The 25,042-nt window shown below is 42.0% G+C and overlaps 1 protein-coding gene across 1 annotated transcript in view; it reads left to right on the top strand.

Annotated features, from left to right (window-relative positions):
• CTR9 (CTR9 homolog, Paf1/RNA polymerase II complex component) overlaps positions 1 to 11,539 on the top strand; it is a 114,815-nt gene extending 103,276 nt beyond the window's left edge. The window contains exons 18-26 of the mRNA XM_044681825.1: positions 567 to 683; positions 839 to 984; positions 1,973 to 2,044; positions 2,844 to 2,979; positions 3,182 to 3,334; positions 4,032 to 4,186; positions 6,641 to 6,737; positions 7,944 to 8,056; positions 10,736 to 11,539. Coding sequence (XP_044537760.1) covers positions 567 to 683; positions 839 to 984; positions 1,973 to 2,044; positions 2,844 to 2,979; positions 3,182 to 3,334; positions 4,032 to 4,186; positions 6,641 to 6,737; positions 7,944 to 8,056; positions 10,736 to 11,144 — 1,398 coding nt within the window. The 3' untranslated portion in view covers positions 11,145 to 11,539. The remainder of the gene's footprint in view (positions 1 to 566; positions 684 to 838; positions 985 to 1,972; positions 2,045 to 2,843; positions 2,980 to 3,181; positions 3,335 to 4,031; positions 4,187 to 6,640; positions 6,738 to 7,943; positions 8,057 to 10,735) is intronic.
• The last annotated feature ends 13,503 nt before the right edge of the window (positions 11,540 to 25,042 follow it).

Genomic DNA, 25,042 nt, shown 5'->3' on the forward strand with positions numbered 1-25,042 from the left:
ATATACAACCTTTTTGCAGTAGTAATATTTATTTTTTGGGCATTTAACATATTTTTTAAAATCATAGTAAAATTCTTGTGTGAGATACAATAGTTGCTTGATTTATCTTGGTTATCTTTAGCAACCTGTGGGTTCGTTTTCTCTTGTAGTTTTAGTTAGGCCCCCAGCAACCATCAATAGGACTGAGCTAGGACAGAGATGAGAATAGGGACTATGGTTGGGGCTAGAAAGAAAATATGAGAGGGCATTTGTTGTTGTTTAAAATTATATTTAGTACTCCGAATTCATCTGTACTTCTGCTGCCATTGATATGGATAATTCAGCTGATTATCCCCCAAATTCTGGAACAACACAGATTTCTCAAATACATTTTTGAGGGACCAAAGTGTATCTTGAAGAATGTTCAAACAAAAACACAATCGAGATAATCTTCTGAAACTATAGACCTTTTGAAAAGGCCCTGCCCTTTTGGTGAGCAGTACTTGAATTACATGAATCCACACTGACAAACTGGAATGGTCTTGCAATCTCTAGTTATATTTCAGCACTTTTTTTTCTCCTTGTAGTATGAAAACTGCCTCCGGAAGTTCTACAAACACCAGAATACAGAGGTTGTTCTGTATTTGGCCCGTGCCCTATTCAAATGTGGCAAGCTGCAGGAGTGCAAACAGACTTTGCTGAAGGTAAGAAGTTTCTGTTTAATCTGAACCAAATTAGATGATTGGGGTGGTATGTTGGTACATCTGTGAAAGCTACCTGTGTGAAGATTTTAGAGCAAGGTCTATCTCAGGTGGTTTAGCTCATGGAACCTATTTCCTTTTGCTTTATATGAATACAGGCTAGACATGTGGCCCCCAGTGATACAGTTCTCATGTTCAATGTGGCTCTGGTACTTCAGAGGCTAGCGACTTCCGTCCTTAAGGATGAAAAGAGTAATCTGAAGGAAGTGCTTAATGCAGTTAAAGAACTGGAACTTGCCCACAGGTAAAGAAAATGCTTTTAGAAAATGTCATTTGGAATACTTTATTTTCTCATTCATTCAGCAAATATTTCTTAAGTGTACCAGATACCATTAAGAGAGATTACCATAAAGATAAATATAATAGCTTTCCTACCCTCAGGCTAATTAAAATCTAGTGTTGGTAATCTATATACCTGGAATTTGCAAAGGTTACTTAGGTTAATTTCTTGATGAAAGAATAAGGAAACACATTGTCAGGCATAATTATGTAAGGGACTAAATGTAGTCCTAGCAAAATTTGATGTGGGCAAACTATTTTTACATGAGCCCTCTCTAATTTGTTTAAAGTATTTATTCTTCTTCAATACTTAAAAAGAAAATACACAATTCCAATTGTATGATTACTTATGAACACAGAATACTTTCTGTTAGAGGATTTTAAAGCTAGCATAGAAACATTTTTACCTTCAACATATCTTTTGTTTATATTTTGATTTTTTTAAAGACTCCTCGAAGGTAGAAAACTTTTTTTTTTTTTTAAAGTAATTCTATCTCTTCTCCACAAGTGCCTAGAACACAATAAATACTCATTGGTTGGTTTTGGGGACACCCTGACTTAATCATAGGTTATTTTTTGGTTTAACTGGGGACAACATTAAATGTGAATTTCCTTATTTTGATGAACTTTGCAAGGTCAAGATATTCTTGCTCATTACTGATAGCTTTACTAATTGTTCATTTTAATTATAAGCACATTTTATCTGCTCTTTAAAATGTTATTCATCTCATTTTACTTTTGTTATAATAGCAATTTTTGTAGAAGTAGAGTCATGGTGACAAATCATGCACAAAAGCCAACATATGGATATTATAATGTTTTTTTAAATTGCAAAGCAAATTTAAAATTCTAAAATGATTTGTTTCATTAGACATTGCATGATTTTTTAAATAATGCATAGAATGTCCTAGCAACTTACTATTAAATACCTTTCCCCCTCATATTTGAACTAGGTATTTTAGTTATCTGAGCAAAGTAGGAGACAAAATGAGATTTGACTTGGCCCTTGCTGCTACAGAAGCCAGGTAAGCAACCTCATATTTCTAAGACATGGCACTGTTATGTTACAAATAAAAAGGTGATCTGGAGGCTCACCACCAGTGTTATAAGCATTTATTAGTGAAGAGAGAAGAGTTTCTTACAGATAGAGAGAAGTCTCAGCCTTTCTAATTTAAGGTAAATCAGGTCCCAGATTTTAGCCCAGCTCAGTCTCTTCCATAGTTCACTACTGCTTGCCCAGTGATGGTGAACCTATGGCATGCATGCTAGAAAGGGCACGCAGAGAGCCTTCTCCATGGGCACACCTGTAGTCAGCTACCAGTTTGTTACTAGAAAGCCAGAGGGCCGAGCTATTCCCCTCGCCCTCTCCATGTGCCTGAGGACATTCCTCATTTCCCCTACTCCTCTGCCCAACAGCCCAATGGGATTGCTTCCTCCCTCCCCATCAGGTAAGGCACTGGTGGGGGTATAGCACTCAGTCTCTGAAAGGTTTGCCATCATTGGACTAGATGATCTTGAAAGTTCCTTCTAGCTCTAAATTCTGTGAACTCTAAATTTCATTTGAGGATTTGGGTGTTGTCTGTTGTTTCCCCAGACTCAAAAGTATTTCCCAACTCCAAGTCATAATGTATTGGTAAAGTTTGAGTTTGACGTTATTTTCCTTTTTTCAAATGAAAAAGTATTTCTTAGCATTGCTTCAAGGTTGAATGTGTTTTTGATTAAATGTGACTTAAGACTTGATGTAAATATCAAATTATGCCCCTTTGAAGGTTATTTGCATGCTGAGGATCAGCTCCACAACCCATGTTTCTCCTAATTCTCCAGGCAATGCTCTGATTTACTAAGCCAGGCTCAATACCATGTAGCCCGAGCACGCAAACAGGATGAAGAGGAGAGAGAGCTCCGGGCCAAACAGGAGCAAGAGAAGGAACTATTACGGCAGAAACTGCTGAAGGAACAGGTTCTGTTGACTTATTTACTATGGGGTATGGCTGCATATAGAGAGTTCTGCGGACACCAGGAACAACTGCCCTGTCAAGGCGGATGGGGTGGACCTTTGGGGAAACCCCATGGAGATAGCATTTGTGCTGCTGGGGCCTTTGGGCAGATGCACAGGGGACATCCTGACTTAACTATCTCCCATGTTTTTTTGTATTTCACAGGAAGAAAAACGCCTTCGAGAGAAAGAAGAGCAGAAGAAACTCCTTGAGCAGCGAGCCCAGTATGTGGAGAAGACCAAGAACATCCTCATGTTCACAGGGGAAGCAGAAGGGACGAAGGAAAAAAAGAGAGGTGGTGGCGGTGGTGGGGGCAGGGTACGTATACCTCCTGATGCTCAGGGCCCAGCCCCATGAGGCCTATTTCCTGGGGTGACTAGAGATGGGCCCAAGTCCAAGGGAGACAATGGTAGAAATGATCTGATACGCCCACTTCATGCAGAAATGAGATTCCATTTAAAACTGATTGCATTGCCCTTCTACTTTTGGGTTTTTTTCTTTTTTTGCCAGATATTAAGCAAATTAAAAAAAATGTAATAGTATTCTTTTACTATGGAATTTTTAAAAACTTGGACTTGGCTCAGATACCATTCCCTGAATATTTACTAAATGGGAATTAATGGATAAATGGAATGGAAGGATGAAATGAGCATTTATATTGTGCCTACTATGTGCCAGGTACTATACTTAGCACTTTACAGATACAATCTCATTTGATTCTCCCAACAACCCTGGGAGGTAGGTATGATGATTATCCACATTTTATAGTTGAGGAAATTGAGGCAAACAGGTTTAGTGACTTGCTCAGGATCACACAGTGTCTGGGGCTGGTCTTACTGCCTTCAGGAAAAATGCTGTATCCATTGCTCCATGTTCCTGCCTCATTAAATCTGTAAAGTAAAAATAGCTCTGATGGAGTAAATGGCTATAGATCCCTTTTTGCTATTTTTTATTAGTACTTGAGTGTGCTCCACTTGCCAAGGAATAATTGGCTTTGGTTTCATTTGGATTTCAGCGTTCTAAGAAGGGAGGTGAGTTTGATGAATTTGTTAATGATGACACCGATGAAGATATGCCTGTGTCCAAGAAGAAGAAGAAGAGGAAGGGCAGTGGGAGTGAACAAGAAGGAGAAGAAGAGGAAGGCGAGAGGAAGAAGAAAAAGCGGAGGAGGTAATCTGGTTTCCTTAGCTCCCTGAAAACAAAATGTCCTTCCCAGATCTATACAAAGGTACAAAAATAATGTCAAGTTCTCCTAGCTTCTAGCTTGTAGTTTGTGCTTGAATAATTGGAAAGGCCTGTCGTCATGTCCCAGTACAGATCAATCTTGCTCCCCTCTTCCCAACCCCCACCCCTTCTAGTGTCTCGTCTGAGCCTCATTATATTTCCAACAGACCAAAGTCTAAAATGTACTTTAACATCAGCATGAGCTTATTGATCTTTGTGAAGTAGGTGTTCTTATGACTCCCATTTTACAGATGAGGAGTCTGATGCTGAGGGAGGTTAAGTGATTTGCCCAAGGTCCCAGAATTAATGAATGTGTGAAGCAGGATTCCAACTTGACTCACCCTGACCCTTAAGTCCAGCACTCCACACATCATGCCACCTAGTTACTATGAACTGTTTTGGGTCCAGTTTTCTGGTGCACTCTTCACAATTAGCTAGACTAGTCCTCAAATAATAAATCAATGAATGAATGAATGACGAAAAAACATCTATGAAATACTGTGTCAACCTCCAGAGATACAATAGGAAAACCAAGACAGTCCAAATGGAAAATACAGTATAAACAAGAAAATTTAGCTATGGAGAAAATGGAAGGAAGTTGGGAATGAAGCAACAGGGCCCGAGGGAGTTTAGTTTAAGTCCATATGTCAAATGACAGGGCCAGGATCTGCAGGGCTAATGGCAAAGCCTCGTGCCTCCTCCATCTTACTAAAAAGATTAGAGGTGGTTAAGTCCTGTCATGTCCAAAGTTATTGAGCCTGGGGGCAGCTGGGTAGCTCAGTGGATTGAGAGCCAGGCCTAGAGACGGGAGGTCCTAGGTTCAAATCCGGCCTCAGACACTTCCCAGCTGTGTGACCCTGGGCAAGTCACTTGACCCCCATTGCCTACCCTTACCAATCTTCCACCTATAAGTCAATACACAGAAGTTAAGGGTTTAAAAAATTAAAAAACAAAAAACAACAAAAAAAAAACAAAAACAAAGTTATTGAGCCTCCTGGCTGGATTCTGAAGGGGGTGGAGGAGGAGTGGGGTCATCCTCTTCTTCCTTCTCTCCTGGCCCCCCTGTATAATACTCCAGGTCTTCTTTCTACAAGGCTATAATGAAGATAATGAATTATGGCTTTCAGAGTTTAGCTGGCTTTTATAGATACATGTAATAACATCTGCTTTTTCTGATTATTAGTGAATGCAAACAATTCCTGTGGTCGTTAATAGTTTTCTTACTGATTATATTTTTTCATTAGCATAGAAAGTGCATAAAGAAAATGAGAGAGGAAAATAGCCCAAGGTAGCCATGGAATATGGCTCCAAGTTAAGGAAAAGGCCAGTAATAGAGAATGTGGGTTAGAGAACTGTGGGTCAGGGCTAGGCAGAACACTGCCTTCAGTTTAATTCCACATCTACAAACATGGAATCTTCTCTCATCAGTGTGAGCCTTCACCTCTTTCTTCTGCAGAGCCCAGTAACAGCTGCCCCAGCTTGTGTTCTGTTGGCCTCAGACCTTTGAGAACCTGTGGTATTCTCTATGCCACAGGGAGGGCTTAGAGCAGGATTTCTAGAGAGCTTAAGAGTGCTGATGTTTAGAAAATTGGCAAAGCCTAGTCACCATTTGGTCTTCCTGGACATTTTAGTTTGAGGATTTTTTTTTGCCTCCCTTTCTCTAAGACAAAGGCTCTTAATCTAGTGGGGGCTATAAATTTGTTTTCTAAAATTTGAATTAGCTATACTCCTGTGTAATTGGTTTCCTTTGTAATCCTGTGTATTTAAAAATATTTTTCCGAGAAAAAGATTCATAGGCTTCCCAGGAGACCATGACTAAACAGTTCAGGATCCCTAATCTGAGACTTTAGCTTTGTTTGCAAGAAAGAATACTATGATATCAAGAGACCTAGAACTATAACAGAACTTACATCTCCATGTTTCATCTGTACTTTTTGTTTTTTGCACCTAGAATTGCAAGGTGGACTTTTTGTTTCTGATCATTTAAATCGTTTGGAAAATGAGTAGCAACATTCTACCCTCTGCAGTTTTGAGGAAGATATTTTGCGGGGCAGAAGAGCCTTGATACCGCTTCTCAGATTGCCCCCATTTAAGTGGCTGCCTCTTACAGACCTATGGAAAGCTGACCCTGCATTAGATAAACAGAAAGGGGCTGACGTTTCCTCAGTTTGTCAGCTTTCTTGAGTGCGTGATTTTTGCCGTCTTGTGCCACAAACATAGAAGAAGGCTCTACAAGAAATAGAAAACCCGGTCTCTGTTCATGAGGACTTTAACAGTGTGATTATGGAAACAAAATATATACATTCATATAAAAGTATAGCATTATCCATTCATAGGGGATTATTCTAACAGGTATGAATGTTACTTAAGTCTGCTCTTTATCTCTTTGTCTTTATTAAGACCACCAAAGGGAGATGATGGATCTGATGAGGAAGAAACTGAAAATGGCCCCAGGCCGAAAAAGCGTCGCCCACCTAGAGCAGAAAAAAAGAAGGCCGTAAGTCCATTTTCATAACCTGTTCATCTGCATGTTTCATTTTGGGGAGGAATAAAAGAGCTGGACTTGTGCTTTTGATTGGTATGTGGCACTTCTCAGATGAGGAAACCCTATAGCAATGCAGAGCCACACCTTCTTGGCAATTTCTCAGTTTAGGTAGTTGCCCAGGGTACTAGCCCAGAGTCTTTTGGATTCATAAACCAGCTTTCTTCCCCCTCTACCATGATGTTTCTTTTTTATTACATACCCACTGCAAATAAGACAAATGAGGCAGGTGCCCCCGAGAGCCTTACATTTTGTGGGAGATGTGATGTTTACAAATCAAGTAAAAAGACTATCCCATGAGCCTAAGAAGAATACAAATTATGGTGACCTTAAGAGAGACGAGAATTTATTTCTTGCTGGAGATTCTAGGAGGGCTCTAGGAGGAGGCGGCATTTGAGCTGTGCTATGAGAGGTAGTTGGGTTGGTAGTGGTCAGAGTGGGAGGGCATTCCAGGCATAAAAACAACAGCAATCATAATAATAATGATGATAACTAACAATAATGATAATGATAATTGCTTTTACTATGTGCCAGGCACTATGCTAAGTGCTTTATAATTATTACCTCATTTTATCCATATAACTATTCTGGGCATTAGATAATATTACTATCCCCACTTTACAGATGAGGAAACTGTAGTGAACAGAGGTTAAATGACTTGCCCAAGCTAGTAAGGTCTAAGACCAGATTTGAATTTAGGTTTTCCTGATTCCTGGCTCTGTGCTGTATCCCCTGTGCCCCCTAACTGTCTAAACAGTAGGAGCAAATGTATGGAATAAGGTAAGATAATAAATTATGGAAAATACTCAGAGGTTAGGTATAGTCAAATTTGATTGGTTCATAGAAAACACGAAGAGGAATAATGGAAAGTAAGGTTGACAGAATAGCTTAGAGGCAGATCGTGGAGGCCCTAAGTGCCAGGAGTTTAAATTGTACTCAGCAGACAGTGTAGGCTTCAGGAATTATGAGAGGCACAGGGGAGAGTATCATTTGGTATGCCTCAAAAATAACTCTCTCACATAATGAGACTGTGGGGCACAAGATGGTAGTGTTTAATTTAAAGTTATTCAGTTGCCCTTTGGTCCTACCTCATATAATTAATTTAACAAAAATTACCTAAAATTAAATTTTACACTTATTGTGCATATGTGTGTTTTTTAGCCTAAGCCAGAACGATTGCCTCCTTCAATGAAGGGAAAAATAAAATCAAAAGCCATAATCTCATCAAGTGATGATTCTTCAGATGAGGATAAACTTAAAATTGCTGATGAGGGGTAAGTATTTTTTATTTTGGTAAGTTATTCTGCTATGATGATATATGTGGATGAAAATTGTTAAATAAGCCTGTCTGCTTAAAAAAAGCTTTGTATTCTTGTACCAGGAGGGAAATGGAGTTTGGAAGACATAGGCTATGGTTTGAGTGCCTTGACCAGTACTGAGTGCTTATGCTAGAACACAGTGTCCTCTGTATTTTTCCTCCTCCCTCGCTGCCCCTTATTCTAGGCCTAGGAGGGAAATAGTGGGCTCTGGATGTTCATGGGATGAAGAATCATAAATAAAGGATGCGAGTTTTGTGCTAGGGGACTTCTCCCCTTATAATACTTGACTAAGCTGAACAGAAGGATCAGAAGACTTGAGCCTTCAGGTGGCCAAATTATAACAGCATAAACTTGTCCCCTTTTTTCAGACTGATGGTCTATTCAGCCCAGGATTTTATTTCTTGACAGAGACCATAGGATGTGTTGCCAAAGGAGATAGTTGTCTTATTTGCTGTCAACCTTACCAGTGTAAGGAATGCCCCCAAAACACTCCAGTTCTCTCAGTACTCCATCATTAAATCCCTATCTGTTCTTTTTTGCATCTCTCTGTATTTTCAACATATGCACTTTTTTACTGATGAGTGCCCTGAGTGGTATGATGACTCACATGTGAAATGCTGCTTTCTTCTCTTGGACTTAGATTGTTTCATACAGACTTCCTCATTCAGGCACATGGCAAACAGGTCTCTATTTACTTTCAGAACCATATATGTGACATTAGCAGTAGTTCCTCAGCCTCCTTTCCTAGCTGGTCTTTTCCATCTTCTAGAGGTCACCAACCCTCTGCTTAATAATTGAGCATCCACAACGACATTCCCTCCAGAGGAGCTTTAGATTAAACCTGTGTTTGAGTACTTCTCATGACAAGAAATATACTCCATAAGCTGACAAGACCATTCCATTCTGGGACAGGATTATTCATTAGAAAGTTCTTCCTGATATTGAGCCGACAGGTTGTAGTTCTCACCTTTCAGAAAACAATCCCATTGGCCCTTCCTTCTGATAGCCCTTGAAATAGTTGAAGATCCCTATTGTATCTCTTTCTTCTTCCTTCCACTCCTGTAAAGTGTTCTATTTTCCAGGCAAACCCTTATATCTCTTTCCACCTTTTTTTATTTGAAGTGCTTACCAGATACCTCACTGGCCCATGTTAGCCTCATCTAGGCACAAGCTAATTTGTTAATGTCTCTTCTAATGTGTAGCCCTGGGAACCAAACATGGTGTAGAACTCTCCCAATTTTGAACATTGTGGAGACCCATTGAAGCAACCTAAGATCATTTCAGCTTTTCTGCATCTATGACACACAGTTGATTCATGGACTAAAATCACTTGAGTATTTTTAATATGAACTCCCAAATCATGTCTTTTTCCCTCCTTTGTGTGTGTGTGTGTGTGTGTGTGTGTGTGTGTGTGTGTGTGTGTGTGTGTGTAGTTGATTTTTTTAATCAAAGCGTAAAACATTATATCTGTCCCAATTCAGTTGCATTTTGTTAGATTCCTTCCACGGTTCAAACCTGTCCAGAGTCTTAGTATCTTTCATTGCACCATCTCATCCATGAATTTCATAAGTATGTAATCTATGTGTTCATCCTAAGTTCCTTTCTGTGTCTTATCTTGTTAAGATTCTTAGCCCTTGTCTCTCCACTATATCTTTATTCTAATAATTATTAATTTTGCCCAGTCTGTTGACTATTTTAGCAGTGGGCGGCATGGTCTTCAGGAAGTTTTACCATGAGTCCAAGGTCCTTTTCCTAAATATCTTACTTTGCTTGCACTCCCTCTTCTGCTCCTGATATACTCATTCAAAGCATAGTTTGAGTGAAACATCAGTGAAGCTTTCTTAACATTCAGGAACTTTATGAGCATCAGAAAAGTTGAAACAGAGATTTGACTCACTGCTAGGATCCTGGGTGAGGACCACACTGCGTTTTCTGCTTCTTGGAAATCTCGAGCTTTTCTTGGTAGCCATGGTAGCAGTTCTTAGAATGCCCAGGAAGGCTGAAAAGTTAAGGGAGATCTTGTCCCTAGTATTGACCTATCTTCTTTTGCCAGTATTCACTAACTTGCAACTGTCCCCTGTGCTCCTTCCTGTTCTGTGGTTTGGTTGGGTCATCCTCATTTGTGCTTCTTGGTACGTTGCATCCATGGGTGGAACGGGCTTCTCCCTGCTCTCTGGTGCACATGAACAGGTCCCATTTCCCAAGAGAAAGGTGTCTACCTTTTTCTCCACTTCCCACTGAGGAGCAGAGCATCAAGCCCAGCAGAAAACTTTCTTCTTGGAAGAATTTTCCAAGATTTTGAAAACCAGAACCAGAGACATTGCTATAGTTTAGGTGTTTAACATTCTCCAGATCTCTGACTTTTATGCCTTGTAAATTGTGGGATTTTGCTTTAACTTCTGTTAATTTTCCTAAGAACACAAATAGTTTTACCCCTTTTTTCTCCACTTCATAATTTTATGTTTGGGATTAGGAAGTACTAGATTTTCATGAAAAGCCCCAGGTACCCCAGTGAAAGAGAACATCCCCTTGGGGTTTACTTGCTTGCTTTTTATTTATGCAAACTCCTCCCTGTTCCATGCTTGCTGAGTCCTCAGAGCCAGAACCCTCATAACTGGAGCTTTTGTTTTTCAGACATGCTAGAAACAGCAATAGTGATTCAGATGATGGTGATCTGCGCAAGAAACGTGTCATGTCTGAGAGTGATTCTGATGAGAATCCAAACCAGTCTGGGAGTGAAGCTGGCAGCCCCCGGAGATCCAGCATGCAGCAGTCAGAGGAAGACTCTGATAGTGACCGGTCAGCTCCAAAGAGAAGGCGCTCTGTATCTGAACAATCTGACAATGAGTCCGTCCAGTCAGGAAGGAGCCACTCTGCAGGTTCTGACAATGAGTCCCGGCCAGCTTCACCGAGTGCTGATTCTGACCGGGAGTCTGAAAGAGCCTCTGATAATGAGGCTTCTGCAAGGGGTTCTGCGAACGACTCAGAACCAGAAGCCTCCAACAATGAGGCCTCAGAGCGAGGTTCTGATGATAGCGATTAGATTTTAGTTGTAAATAAGCTAAATTTCTGGAAGGAAACCTTTTTTTTAATATATGAAAGCTGTGAAATGCTTGAAATGTTTAGTAAAACTTGTGAAATTTTTCTGAAGGCAATTTTTTTCTATCAGATTATATATTACTAAGCCCTGAGAGACATTTTCTTGTGCCAGAGACCAATATTTGAGTTTCTTGTGCAAATGAAGTCTACTCTCCCATGTGGAATAGAGCCACCTGTCATGTGAAAATTACACTTAAAAGAAGAAAAACAGACATTCATTCCTTCCTGGATTAGTTTGGCTGTAATTTTGGCCTATGTCCCAGGTCCTCTATGTGTTTAGCTGCATAAGTTTACTGATTTTTTAATAAAAGGTGCAAGGAAACATCTATTTCTTTTATTTCATTTCCATTATTATCTTTGTCTTTCTTGGGAAGTAGTTTAAGACTTTACTTTCCACTTAGACACAGAATTTTAACTGAACCAAAATGCAAGCAAAAGAAGCAGGTTTTTTCCCCCCCCCAAAAAAAAAACAATCCTGTAGAGAGAAGTCAATTACAGGTTTGGCATATAATTCCTCAGGAGAAAATTTGTATGAAAAGACCCTTGTTAGTCAAATATAAAGCTCTGCCTAAGCAAGCCATTTAATAAAGTTCTGTTGTTACAAGCTTTTGTGGGTAACCTCATTTATTTTGTCACTGAAGTAGGAGTCAGACTGCCCTGCCTGTAGAGTTGATTGATCAACTGAGCAGAGAAGGTGTGGTGAAGACAATGGTTGAAGTGAAAAATAATGATCCTTAAGGAGGCAGCAAGTTCAGTATGATTCAGAAGGTGTGACAGTCAAAAAAACCTAATGTTAGAGCTACATTGAGCAAGGAATGAGATGGGCATCCCCTTATTCTCTGCCTCGACCTGACCACATCTGGGTCTCGGTGTCATGTTCTGGGAAGGTCATTCATTCGACTGAGGTCAGCCAGAATTGGTGAAGGACTTGGAGGGCATGCTCAGCCTGGAGAAGAAAGGAATTGATGGTGACATGAAAGCTCTCTTCTTTATTTGTCATATGGCAGAGGGCCTGAAATTGTTTTGATTAGACCCAAAGGACAGAGGTAGGAGCAGCCAGTCAAAGCTGCAGAGGGGCAAATTTGGGCTGAAGCGATTCATAAATGGAATGGGCTTTCATAGGAAGTGGTAATGCTTCTTCCTCCCCATCTCCCTTGAGGCTTTCAGTAAAAGGTGGGATAGGAAAACCACTCGTTGGGGAATTCTTAGAGGGCCTTCTTGGCCAGGTACGGGTTGGGCTTGATGTGTGGGGCACCTTCCGGCTCCTGAGATTCATCTGGGCAACGAGACTGAGCTTCACCTCCAAGGTCCTTCCCAGCTCTCCATGTACAGGATGGTCCGCCGAGGACCAGGCTTGGAGGACCGCCTCTGACCCAAGCTCTGGCCAGCACGTGCTCCTCCCTGTGCCCTCACCGAAGACCGAGGCTTGCGTGGATTTCCCCTGCTCAGAGCGGGAGAGTTTGTGCTGTGCTGGCGCCCTCACAGGCCAAGCCACTGCCTAGAGAAGTGGACGCGGGCCTCGGAGGTACGGGGAGAGGCTGGCGCAGGCACACGTAAATATGTTCTACAAAAGAGAGGAGATCCTGGGCGGTGCGGGGCTGCCCATCCACCTGACGGAGGGTCCCCCCAGGCACGTGTAGATACCCCCGCGAGAGCGGCCGTGGCCGAGGACCCTCGGCAACAGGGCCCACCCCGCCTGGCCACACCCTGCCTGGGCATCCCGCCGAGAGAGTTCACGTCTTAGCAGTCTAAGCAGTTCTGGGAGCCCCAGGAGCAGATTAAACTGCAGATCTGGGTCCAAAGGAAAAGCTCCTGTTTCTGGGCACGTAGCTCTGCGTCTCTACATGTTCCTGCGTGTGTGTGATTGGAGTGCCGAAGGCAGCCGACCATCCCCCCCGAGAGCCCTCGGCCTCTGCCAGCCGTCACTAGCGTTCTTGGTTGCTGCGCTACGCCGGACCGTCTAGTGATAAAACAATGACTCGTCCTGGGATGGGCCCAGGCTGGGGCAGAGAGCTCCGTCCTGGTGCTCTCCAGAGGACATCGCCTGAGGCTGGCAAAGGGAGCTGGGAGAAGGCTCAGGCCGGAGGGATCACAGGTCCGGATGGGGAAAATAAGGCTATCTTCACTTCTACCAACCTCTTGTTGAAACAACACTTCTGTGAGCTGTCTTAAACACGTATTCATTATCCGGGCTGTGGGACCTTGGGCAAGTCACTTGGCCCCCACTGCCTAGCCCTGACCGCTCTTCTGCCTTGGAACCAGGACAGTGTTGATTCTAAGACAGAAGGTCGGGGTTTAAAAAAAAAAAAGTGGGCCTGAAGTCCAGAAAGAAGGAAATCAGTATTTATGAAGGGCCTACTCTGTGCCGGGGCGAGATGCTTGAACCCCCCTTGCCTGGTCCTGGCCCCTCTCGAGTCTCAAAGTCGATCCTGAGATCCAAGTAAGGGATTTACAAGTAAAAATAGGAAGATCCCTTGTTCTAGAGCACTCTCTGCTCCACACCTTCCTGCCTTAAACATTCGCCTAGCCAGGCCTTCTCTTTGGCTATGATTTCTAATCCAGGGACGGGATTGTCCCCCTTTTCTGTTGAAGATGTCTACAGGAGAGAATCAGTACCAGACAAGCTCCCTTTCGGAGCTCTCGTCTACCTGGTTAGATGCACGGATCGTCCGGAGCATCAAAGGCTCGTCTGTGTCACCAAAGGTTCCAACTACCTGCCCGTGGGCTCAGCATAGGAGCAGACTCGAACCCAAGCCTTCCCACCTCCAAGGCCCGCTCCCTCTCCCTTTGCCCTATTACCTCCTAACATTTCCCAAAGCACTCACTTTACAGCAGCCAAGACAGGGGGAGGGGAAGCATCTCCCCACTTTGTGGGTGGGAAAACTGAGGATGGGAGTGGCCCCCTGACTTCCCCGTGGTCGCAGACCAGTGAAGGGGAGAGCCAGCCCTCTACTTTAGGTTTCCTGGGCCTGGAATTCAGACTTTCCTACTGCCTTCGCCTTCCCAGAAAACTCGGCCTCCCCTTGGCCAGCATTCTTACTAGAAATGATTCATTGAAGGGCATCTTTGTCATCGTGGCTAATTCCAGAAACACCTTCCATTTCCTTCTCTAGCTCATTTGATAGAGGAGGAATTGGGGCAAACAGGCTTCAGTGACTGGCCCAGGGTCACACATCTAGTAGTTACTGAGGCTGGATGAGAACTTGCGTCTTCCTGACTCTAGGCCTGGCATTTATCCATTCCGGGAGCCACGGGGAGCGACTGAAGCTTTGGGGAGAGAAAGAAGTGACCCAATGAGGCTGGTGCTGTAGAAAGATGATTTTGTGGGAACTGGAATGGAGAAAGACTGCAGGAAACAAAAGCAGCGAGGCCATGATGACAGTCTGGAGGAGAGGTGAGGAGGGAACCGTGCGAGGCACGAGGGACAGGAGCGGAACCTTAGAGAAAATGATTGGTTTTTAGCTTGGAAAACACGGAAATTAGGGTCACGCTGACGACTAAAACCAGGGTTTTGGAGGGCCTGAGAAGGGAGGTTAGAAGAGGAAAGCGATCCATGGACTCATTTGGTTCATGTTGAATTCCAATGGCTTCCCCCAGTGAAGCTGCCCAAAAGGCATTGGGGAATCCAGGACGGTGGTTCTGAGGGAAGGAAGGACGGCTGGATCGGAGCAGATTTGGGCAGCAGACCCATGGAAGCGGTCATAGAAAGGATGTGACCGCCAGGGAACTCCAGTGTACTGGGCTGGGCCCGATTCCCTTTTCAGGGATGGTGGCCCCATCGTCTAAGAGGAAAAGGAGGCTGTCGGTCCTCCTTCACGTGGCCTTCAGGGCAGCGTTACTCCATGAGAACTGTGTCAGGCTACCCAGGAGTTCCCCTTCTTCAGCACGATTCTTAAATGGAAACTGTGGGATTGGGCGTTCTGTGTTTTCTCCCCTCCCGTCCAAGTTCTTTAGACATAGAGAACATGAACAGATGAACAAGCCTTCGTTTTCTTTCTCTCCTACTCCCCCCTCCACTAAGTAATTTTTAAGAAGGGATGCAAAAACTCTTGCAACAAATCTACCTTGCGAGGCAAAATAAATGCCCACTTTGGATGTATCCAAAAATGTATGTTCCATTCTGCACATGACATCCATCCCGTTTCCATCAGGAGATGATGGGTGGCTGAGTCCTCTTCAGGGATCCCCATGGATGAAATGCCAGCGGTGGTGGATTGGAGGCAGAAGCTGCAGCCACTTCTGGAGCTCCCAAACCGGAGTCAGGGGACCTGGCAACGATACCTCTGTGCTAGCCCATTCCCTAGAACCACTTTCATGGAAGAGGGAGAGCCCCGAAGGGGGACCGTTTGACAATTCCATTGCCGAGACTCCCTTCTGAGTCAGTTTACAGGGAGAGAAGAGCATTTTGGGTCAAGAGGGAGTGGAAGTCTGGGGGGCAGTATGACTTCTGACCCAAGAGTTCAGGAATGAGGAAGAGTGTGATTTCTGGTGCCAAGGGAGACAGGGCCCTAGGGATCAGTATTGATTGCAAACCAAGGAATCAGGGACCCTTTAGGGGAAAAAGACCACAGTGAAGACCAAGAGGGCAATGATCACACTAACTTGAGAGCACTGAAAATTTCCAGCCTCCCTCCCTCCCCAGAACTAACTGAAAATAACAATAGGCATATTGCTAAATGGATATACATCAGCAAAAGAGGAAAAGCTCGGATCATTGCATTGAGCATACAAGAAAAAAAGTAGAAAAAGAATAAATTTAAAATCTCCAATTAGCACCATTAAGGGAATCAAAGGTGAGATTAATCAAAAAGAAAGTTAAAAAAAAAACTTTAATAAATAAAAATGGGAGCTGTTTTTTATGTGTGTGTGGGAGAGACCCAAAATAGATAAACCATGGGTGAATTTGATTTTTAAAAAGAAAGAAGAAAACTAAATGACTAGTATCAAAAAATAAAAAGGTCCAATGCACCACCAATGAAAATGAAGTGAAAGCAATTAGTAGGAGTTATTTTGCCCAATTATAGGCCACAAAAACTGATGATCTAAATGAAATAGATAAATATTTACAAAAACATAAACTTCTCAGATTAACAAAAGAGTAAATAGAATACTTAAATAACCTTATCTTAGAAAAAGAATTTGAATGAACTATCAATGAGCTTCCTAAGAAAAAATCCCCAGGACTAGATGGATTCATAAGTGAATTCCACTAAACATTTATGGAACAATTAATCCCAATACCATATAAGTTACTTGAATAAATAAGGAGTTCTACAAAATTCCTTTTAAACACACATGATTTTGATACCTAAGCCAGGGAGAGCAAAAACAGAAAATGAAAACTACAGCCCAATTTCCTGAATAAACATTGATGCAAAATTTTAAATAAAATAGTAGTAATGAGCATATAGCAATATGTATTGATAAAGCAATATATCCCATCATAGTAATATGAACACTATGTTCAATGGATTCTTTACCAGGAATACAGGGCTAGTTCAACATGAGAAAAACTATCAGCATAATTGACCATATCAATAAAAATAACAAAAAATTATATATGTCAATAGCTACAGAAAAGGCCTGTGACTAAATACAACACCCACTCCTGTAAAAACACACTAGAAAGCACAAGAATTAATGGAACCTTTTTAAATGGTAAAAGTTTCTATCTAAAACCAAGAGCAAGTGTTATCTGAGCCTTTCCAACAAGATCAGGAGTGAAGCAAGGTGGTCCCTTATCACTGCTATTATTCAGTATTTTACTAGAAATGCTAGCTCTAACAATAATACAAGAAAAATAAATTGAATAAATAAAAATAAATGATGAGGAAACAGAAATATTGCTCTTTGCTGATGAAATGATGGTAGACTTAGGGACCTAATAGAGAATCAACTAAAAATCAAGTCAAAACAATAAGACTTCCTTCCACAAGGTTTCAGTATGTAAAATAAAACCATATAAACCATCAGTATGTATATATGCTACCAAAAAAAAGTCCAGCAGCAAGAGATAGAAAGAGAAATTCCATTTTAAATAGCTGCAGAAAATATAAAATACTTGGGAGTTGGAACACAATTACAAAAATACTTTTCACATAAATACAGATCTGAACAATTGAAGAGGTGCCAGAACTACCTTGGCCCATAGGTGGCGCCATATTGCACAGAACAATGGCTTTCACACCAGGGGTGCCAGTCTCATGGGCGGCTAGGTGGCGCCATAGTGCACAGGACACTGGCTTTCACACCAGAGATGCTATTCCTCTCTGAATGACTAGATGGCGCCATAGTGCACAGCACACTGGCTTTCACACCAGGGGTGCTAGTTCTCCATGGACGGCTAGGTGGCGCCATAATACCCAGAACTCCCACTAGAGGTGTAGGTTCTCCCTAAATGCCGCCCCCTTCATCCCAGTACATGCTTAGTGAATAATTAAAGGAGCACCTACACAAATGAAATCGTGGCTCTTTTAATCTACAGAAAGAAGAGCAGAGGATATAAGCACAATTAATTGACAAGAATTCATTCAGCACTTAGTATACGTCAGGCTCCGCTCTAAACACTAGGGACCAAAAGAAAGGCAAAAGCATAGCTGAGGCAGCTGGGTAGTTTAGTGGATTGGGAACCAGGGTCTGAGACCCGAGGGCGTGGGTTCAAATTTAACCTCAGACACTTCCTAGCTGCTCGATTAACTCCCCCATTGCCTAGCCCTAGCCCGCTCCGATACTTAAAAACAATTCTTAGATAGAAGATAAGGAGGTTTAAAAACAAAAACAACAAAAAATAGCTGCTGCCCTCAAGGAACTCACATTCAAATGAAACAGACAACATGCAAATAACTGGACATATACACGATATTAAAGGTGTCAGCAGAAGATCATCTCAGAGGAAAGGCACGAGTCAAGCGGAAAAACATTTATTTAGCCCCTACTACGTACAAGGCACAGGGCTAAGCACTAAGAGGTACAAATACAAGCCAAAAAATAAAAAGACAATCCTTGCCCCCAACAAGCTTACACTCCACTCAAATAAGAAAGAAACCGCCTCAGAAAGGAGAAGGCAGGGATGAGGAGGAAGCAGGGAAAGGTACCGAGCAGGAAGCAGTGACAGAGAAGTTAGAGACGCTCGCGCGGAGAACCGCAAGAGAGAATCCATTAGTCCCTGCGCGCCTTCTTCAATTGTAGGCTGAGGAGGGCGGGGCTCCAGCCCCCTAGCGGAAGGTAGGCGGGGCTCCAGCCCCCTAGCGGAAGGTAGGCGGGGCTCCAGCCCACTAGCGGAAGGTAGGCGGGGCTCCAGCCCCCTAGCGGAAGGTAGGCGGGGCTCCAGCCACCTAGCGGAAGGTAGGGGGCACCAGTGAGGCGGGAATACCCGGCTGAGACTGAAGCCTCCCGCAGGATGGGATTTTCAAGGGACAAGGGAGACTAGCGGAAGAAATCCAAGCGAGGGTATCCCGAGGCGGGAATGGGAACGAGGCACCAGCCAGGGGCGGGAGAGTGGGAATGGTCTCCTCCCCGAAGGCAAAATGGGATAGCAGGAAGTCTTGAAGGAAGCATTCCAGGTGTGAAGGAGCAAAGAGGCGGCATGTTGTATGGAGGTCATGAAGAGCAACTAGGCTGGTAGAGTCTGTTTATAGAGGAGAAAGAAGGGAGTGGGGCAGCTAGGTAGCACAGAGGTTAGAGGACCTGGCCTGGAATGCGAGGCACTTCCAAGTTGTGTGAACCTGGACCAGTCACTTAATCCTGATTGCCTAGACTCTTGCCATGCCCTCTTCTGTCTTAGAATTGATACTAAGACAGAAGGTGAGGAGAGTCGGGGGGCGGGGTGGGGGGGGAGAGAGAGAGAGAGAGAGAGAGAGAGAGAGAAGGAAGGAAGGAAGGAAGGAAGGAAGAGAGAGAGAAGGGGAAGGTAAGAACATTGGAAAGGTAGGAAGGAAAGAGGCAGATTGTAAAAGGGCTTTAAAAGCTGAATAAAGCCCTTTATAGGGTCTGGGACATGCTTATTCCCTTTTTTTCCCTTCCCGAATTCAGCAAACACCCTTAAATTTAAAGCCAGATGCCCTGAGTTGGAAACTTGCTTCAGACACCTATTAGATGTGCTACATTAGGTGACTCACTTAAATTTGGGGGGCCTCAGTTTCCTCCCCTGTAAAATGAGAGGGTTGAATTCAATGAACTCTTATGGCACTTTCCTTCTCTAAATTTATGTTCCTAAACAGAGATGCCTAAAATATGGCTTTGTTTCCTTTGCAAAATGGAAAATGTTTCCTCTCCTTCTTTGATACCTAATGATACCCAGTTGTCATAGTTACTGTAGTCTAGCGGTTTAAAACAAGTTTTCTTAGAACCCGAACTCTTGATATTTGTTACCCAAGTGGTCACTCATCAGTTCTGTCCAATTCAACCTCAGTAAATCCCTAGTGGGAGTGGGATGAGAACCCAGGAGTCCTGAGATCAGATCCAGCATAGCTTTCCATTCTTCCAGGACTGCTGCTTCTTGTTTATTAATGTAGGAGAAGAATTGAGGACAAGGCAGGGGAAGAGGATTCCTACTAAGAAAATATATGAACTCATTTCTGCGGTTTGATTACTCAACATCTCCAAAGGCTGTGATTCATTGGGCTACTTGTGCCTCTAGCCCCAGGCATGTGGGGAGGCTGTGTGCTCTCCAAACTCAGATTCCCCTTTCATCATCTCATATGGCAAAGAGACCTATGGGGAGATTCTCCCTCCTCCCCTGGCCCATCCTCATCCAAGGCTAGCCATTTTCAGTGTTCCTGAGCCTTGGTGGGGGGGGGGGGGGGAACAAAACCAAGGAGACCAAGTAGAGGGTCTTGGGGGAGAAGGTCAGAGAGCAGTAGAGCTGCAATCTTCAGACTGAGACTGAAGAAAAAACCATTCAGCCCCTGGTATCCAAGCCCAGACCATGGTGAGCTCAGGCTTGAAGGTACCTTCACTGTTGGGCACCTACAACACTTCCAACCTGAAGTAAACCTTTCATCTTTAGTAGTTATCTGTGACTTTTAAAAAATAGAATGTATTTTATATTTATTAAATACAAAACTGTTTTTATATTTATTAAATATAAATTTGCTTTTATACTTATTAAATAAGAATTTATATATTTAATATTTATTAAATATAACTTTACTTGCATTTTATATTATTAAATATAAATTTATTTACATTTTATATTTATTAAATACAAATTTTTTACGTTTGTTTATTAAATATAGATTTACTTGTATTTTAATATTTATTAAATATAACTTTACCTATGTTTTATATTTGTTAAATACAAATTTATTTACATGTTCATATTTATTAAATACAAATTTATTTACATGTTTATATTTGTTAAATATAGATTTACTTATATTTTAATAATACAAATTTATTTGTCTTTTAAATGTATTAAATATATCTTTACTTATAGTTTATATTTATTAAATATAAAATTATATTTTGTATCTATTAAATACAAATGTATATTTACCAAATATAAATTTATTTATTTATGTTTTATATTTATTAAATGTAAATATATATTTTAAAATATATGTATAAAATATATTTCAATATAATTGATTTCTTTTGTTATCGTAAGTATTTTATTATGCATTTAAAAACAGAATTCTAAAGAGTCCATTGGCTTTACCAGACATTGCCTAAAAGGTCTGTGATCCCCAAACAGGTCAACATCTCCTGTATGGGCCCAAAGGCCACAAAGTGATTAATAGCAATTAATTAATAACTGCTTGGTTCATTCATAGATTTAGAGGTAAAAGGGACCTTAGAGATCAACAGGTAGTGACAGAATACTATTGTGCTGAAAGAAATAATGAACTGGAGGAATTCCATGTAAAATGGCATGACCTCCAGGAAGTGATACAGAGTGAAAGGAGCAGAACCAGGAGAACATTGTACACAGAGATGGATACACTGTGGCACAATCAAATGTAATGGACTTCTCTACTAGCAGCAATGCAATGATCCAAGATAATTCTAAGGGACTTATGAGAAAGAACTATCCACATCCAGAGACAGAACTGTGGGAGTAGAAACACAGAAAAAAAACAACTGCTTGACCATATGGGTCGACAGGGATATGATTGGGGATGTAGACTCTAAATGATCACCCTAGTGCAAATATCAGTAATATGGAAATGGGTCTTAATCAATGACACTTGTAAAACCCAGTGGAATTGCGTGTTGGCTACGGGAGGGGGGTGGAAGGAGGGGAAGGAAAGAACATGAATCATGTAACCGTGGAAAATTTTTCTTAATCAATTAAATAAAATTAAAAAATATATATATCTCACCATTTTGCTTAACCATTTCTTCATTGATAGGACCCTACTTTCCATTTTTGTTTTGTTTTGAGTTTTTGCTACAACAAAGTGTTGCTATGAATATTTTGGTGTCTAAGAAGCCTTTCCTTCTGTCTCTGACCTCCTTTGAGCAGTGTTGATCGGCTGTCACAGTTGTCTCTAACATAAATATTTACTGAGCTGAATGGCGTCTATAAATCATGCCTAATTATGCTTATCCTCACTGTCCATCTCCTCATGAGGAAAGAAGTTTGAAAACCTTAAATTACTAGGAAAATGGTGGTTATGGAAGATGCTAGGAGGCAGCAGTGCTTGAGGGTCCTCCCTCCTTGGGAGCTTGATTTCCTCACACACATACAAGATGGACTTTTCCCTTCCTGTGTCGGCAGCCCCTGGGCTACGGCCCAGAATCCGAGAGAACCTAAGGACAGACGCATTTTCCATTTGTCCAGCCCTCTGGTTGCCAACATAAACAGAGACTAAATATAGCAGCCCAGAGAGGGGCTTTGTTTCCCTTACAAGGTGGAAAATCCTCCTGGTCCACCGGAGCCACCCAGTGGCACTCTGTTGTCATGGTTACTCCTGATGGAGATGAACAGAAGCACTTTTCTTGGCAGCCAAGCATCCTGCTGTTTGCAGCTGAATTGGGGCATTTATTAAACACCTGCTGTGTGCTAGGAACGGAGCCTAAAAACAAGCTGGAAATGGGACCAGGGTTGGGAAGGGGATTCTTTCCTCCTCCAGGAATTTTTTTGTCTCTCAGAAACCACAGATAAGATTTTCACTTCCCATTTCCAAAGCTCTTTCATTTACCCTTTCTCCATTGTCCATTACAACATTGTGTGTCAGTCAGGGAGGTAGGACAAGTGGTGGGATCATGAATTCCAGGTGAGGACAAAGTTGGTGGTGGGGAGGCATCAAAATCCACTTTAGACAGATGAAGAAACTGAGGCTCAGAGGTGAAATGATTTCCCCTCAGTGGCAGGCAGCAGATCTCAGAATTTCAATAAGATCCTCCGATGACTTCCTATTTTTATTTTTATTTTTTAACAAATGAGGACACTGATTGGGATTCAAACCCAGGTCTTGTGATTCCTCCATCAGCACCCTTTCTGCTACAACTTCAGCTTCTCCTATTACCACCAGCTTAGGGGAAACGTCATTAGTCAACATCTGGGAATTCCTCATCCCCTTGATCCTCCGAGGTTCCTGCCCTGCCAACCCGCAGCCCTGAGCAACCCAAAGCATCCGATTTCTCTCCCCCTGGGCCTGGGCTGCTGAGTATAGCTGGGAAAAGTCACAAAATACAGCTGATTCCTTTCACTGTCATCTTGTGGCTCATAACCTCATCTGGGCTCCCACTGGCTCTTAGCAATCACTCTATTCCACCCTTGGTGGTGGTTGTTCAGTCGTTTTGGTCATGTTTGATTCCTTGGGAGTCCATCTGGGGATTTCTTAGATGCTGGAGTGGTTTGCCATTTCCTTCTCTGGCACATTTTTACAGATGAGGAAACTGAGGCAGACACAAGTTAAGTGACTTGCCCAGGGTCACACAGCCAAAATACAAATTTGAACTCGGGTCTTCCTGACTCCAAACACAGAGCTTTATCTACTATGCCATCTATTTTACAAAAAAATAAAAACAACAACCATTATTAGTGTTCCATAACCTTACTATGCCATCTATTTTACCAAAAAAAAAATCTCATTATTGATGTTCCAGAATTTTATCTACTATGCCATCTATTTTACCAAAAAAAATCCCATTATTGGTATTCCAGAGCTTTATCTACTATGCCATCTATTTTACCAAAAAAAATCTCATTACTAGTATTCCAGAATTTTTTCTACTATGCCATCTATTTGACCAAAAAAAGTATACTGTTATTGAGTTCATTTGTGTCTGCCTCTGTATGGCCCCATGGATTTTTTATCCATGAGGTTTTCTTGGCAAAGATACTAGAGGGATTTGAAATTTCCTTCTCGAGTGTGCCCCCATATTAAAGATCAAGAGGAACTGAGGCAAATAGGTGACACACACAACTGGTAAGAGTCTAAGGCCAGATTTGAACTTAGATCTTCCTGACCACAAGTCCAGTGCTCTAGCCACTGAGCAACCTCCACCTAGCTCCCCATTCCCTTCAATGACTTCTCTCTTATTACCCTTGACATCCACTTCCAGTTTACTCCTCTCTCGTCCAACCTCTATGTCCATATCTTCCACTCACAATAAATCATCATAGTTGGCATCTCATATGGTGCTCTAAGGCATCTTGGCTCATTTGACCCTCACCACAACCCCAGAGGGAGGTGATATTATTATTACCTCCATTTTCTAGATTAAGAAACTGAGTTTCAGTGGTTTGCCAAGGTCACACAGTTATTGAGTGCCTGAGGCAAGATTTGGTTCAGATTTTTTTCTTTTATACCACTTTTTTTCTTTTATACACTTTTTTCTTTTTTTCTTTTATACACTTTTTTCTTTTATACCAGTGTCCTAACCACTCCACTACCTGTCTGTTAGTTTCATTGCATGCAAGATTGAAGCCATTTAATACGAATGGACTTAATGACCCTCTTCTACCCTTTAAAGTTTTTCAGTATCTTCACATATTTGTCTTATTTTTTCACCAACTAACTCTATTCCCTCCATCTTCACCTTTTCTCCTGGCCCTTCTCAACTCGGCCTTCCTACTTGCTACAATAAATGTCCTCAGGTCTCCCCAGTCAACATAATTAATAAATTAATGAATGGAAACAAATAGTATTAAGTGCCCCCATGTACAAGGCACTGGGGGAGGCACTAGGCTTGCAAAGATAAGACTGTGTGCTCTGATGAATAAAGGTGAACCCTCCCTGATAATAAGAACAAGGAGTAAAGAAGATACCAGAGAATTCAAAGTAATCTTGGCAGATTTGAGGAAGGAGAGAGTACTAATAATCAGGGAGAAAAGGGAAGGCTTCGTAGAAGAGGTGGATCTCAAACTGAGCCTTGAAGAAAATGAAGGATTCTGAGAGGAGGAAATAGAGAAGGAAATATTCCGTGAGTCCATGTGGTCTTTCTTGGGCAAATAAATGTCCAGAGGTGGGAGATGGGGTTTTAAATTGGGGGAATAGCTAGTAGTCCAGGTGGAGTTCTCAAAGGGAAATCATGTGAACTAAAGTTAGGAAGATTGGTTGGAACCAGGTTACGATTAAATGCCTGGCTAAGGAATTTGTAATTTATCCAAAAGGCTATAGGGAGCCACTGAGGATTTGTTTTCTAGCAGAAGAGTGACATGATCAGATGTGTGCCTTATGAAGATTATTGTGGCAGTTGTGTGGAATATTAACAAGAAAGGAGTGAGAAAGGCAAGAAAATCAGTTGGGAGGTCATGGCAGATGTCTAGGCAAGAGATGACAAAGCCCTGAACTCAGATAACATCCATGCTGGTAGGAGAAATGAGATGGAGTCACAAAGTGCTGTTAAGGTAGAAACAGTGACTGACTATGAAGGGTTGAGATAGGTAAG

This window comes from Gracilinanus agilis, chromosome 6 (assembly GCF_016433145.1).
Source record: "Gracilinanus agilis isolate LMUSP501 chromosome 6, AgileGrace, whole genome shotgun sequence".
Classification (NCBI taxonomy): Eukaryota; Metazoa; Chordata; class Mammalia; order Didelphimorphia; family Didelphidae; genus Gracilinanus; species Gracilinanus agilis.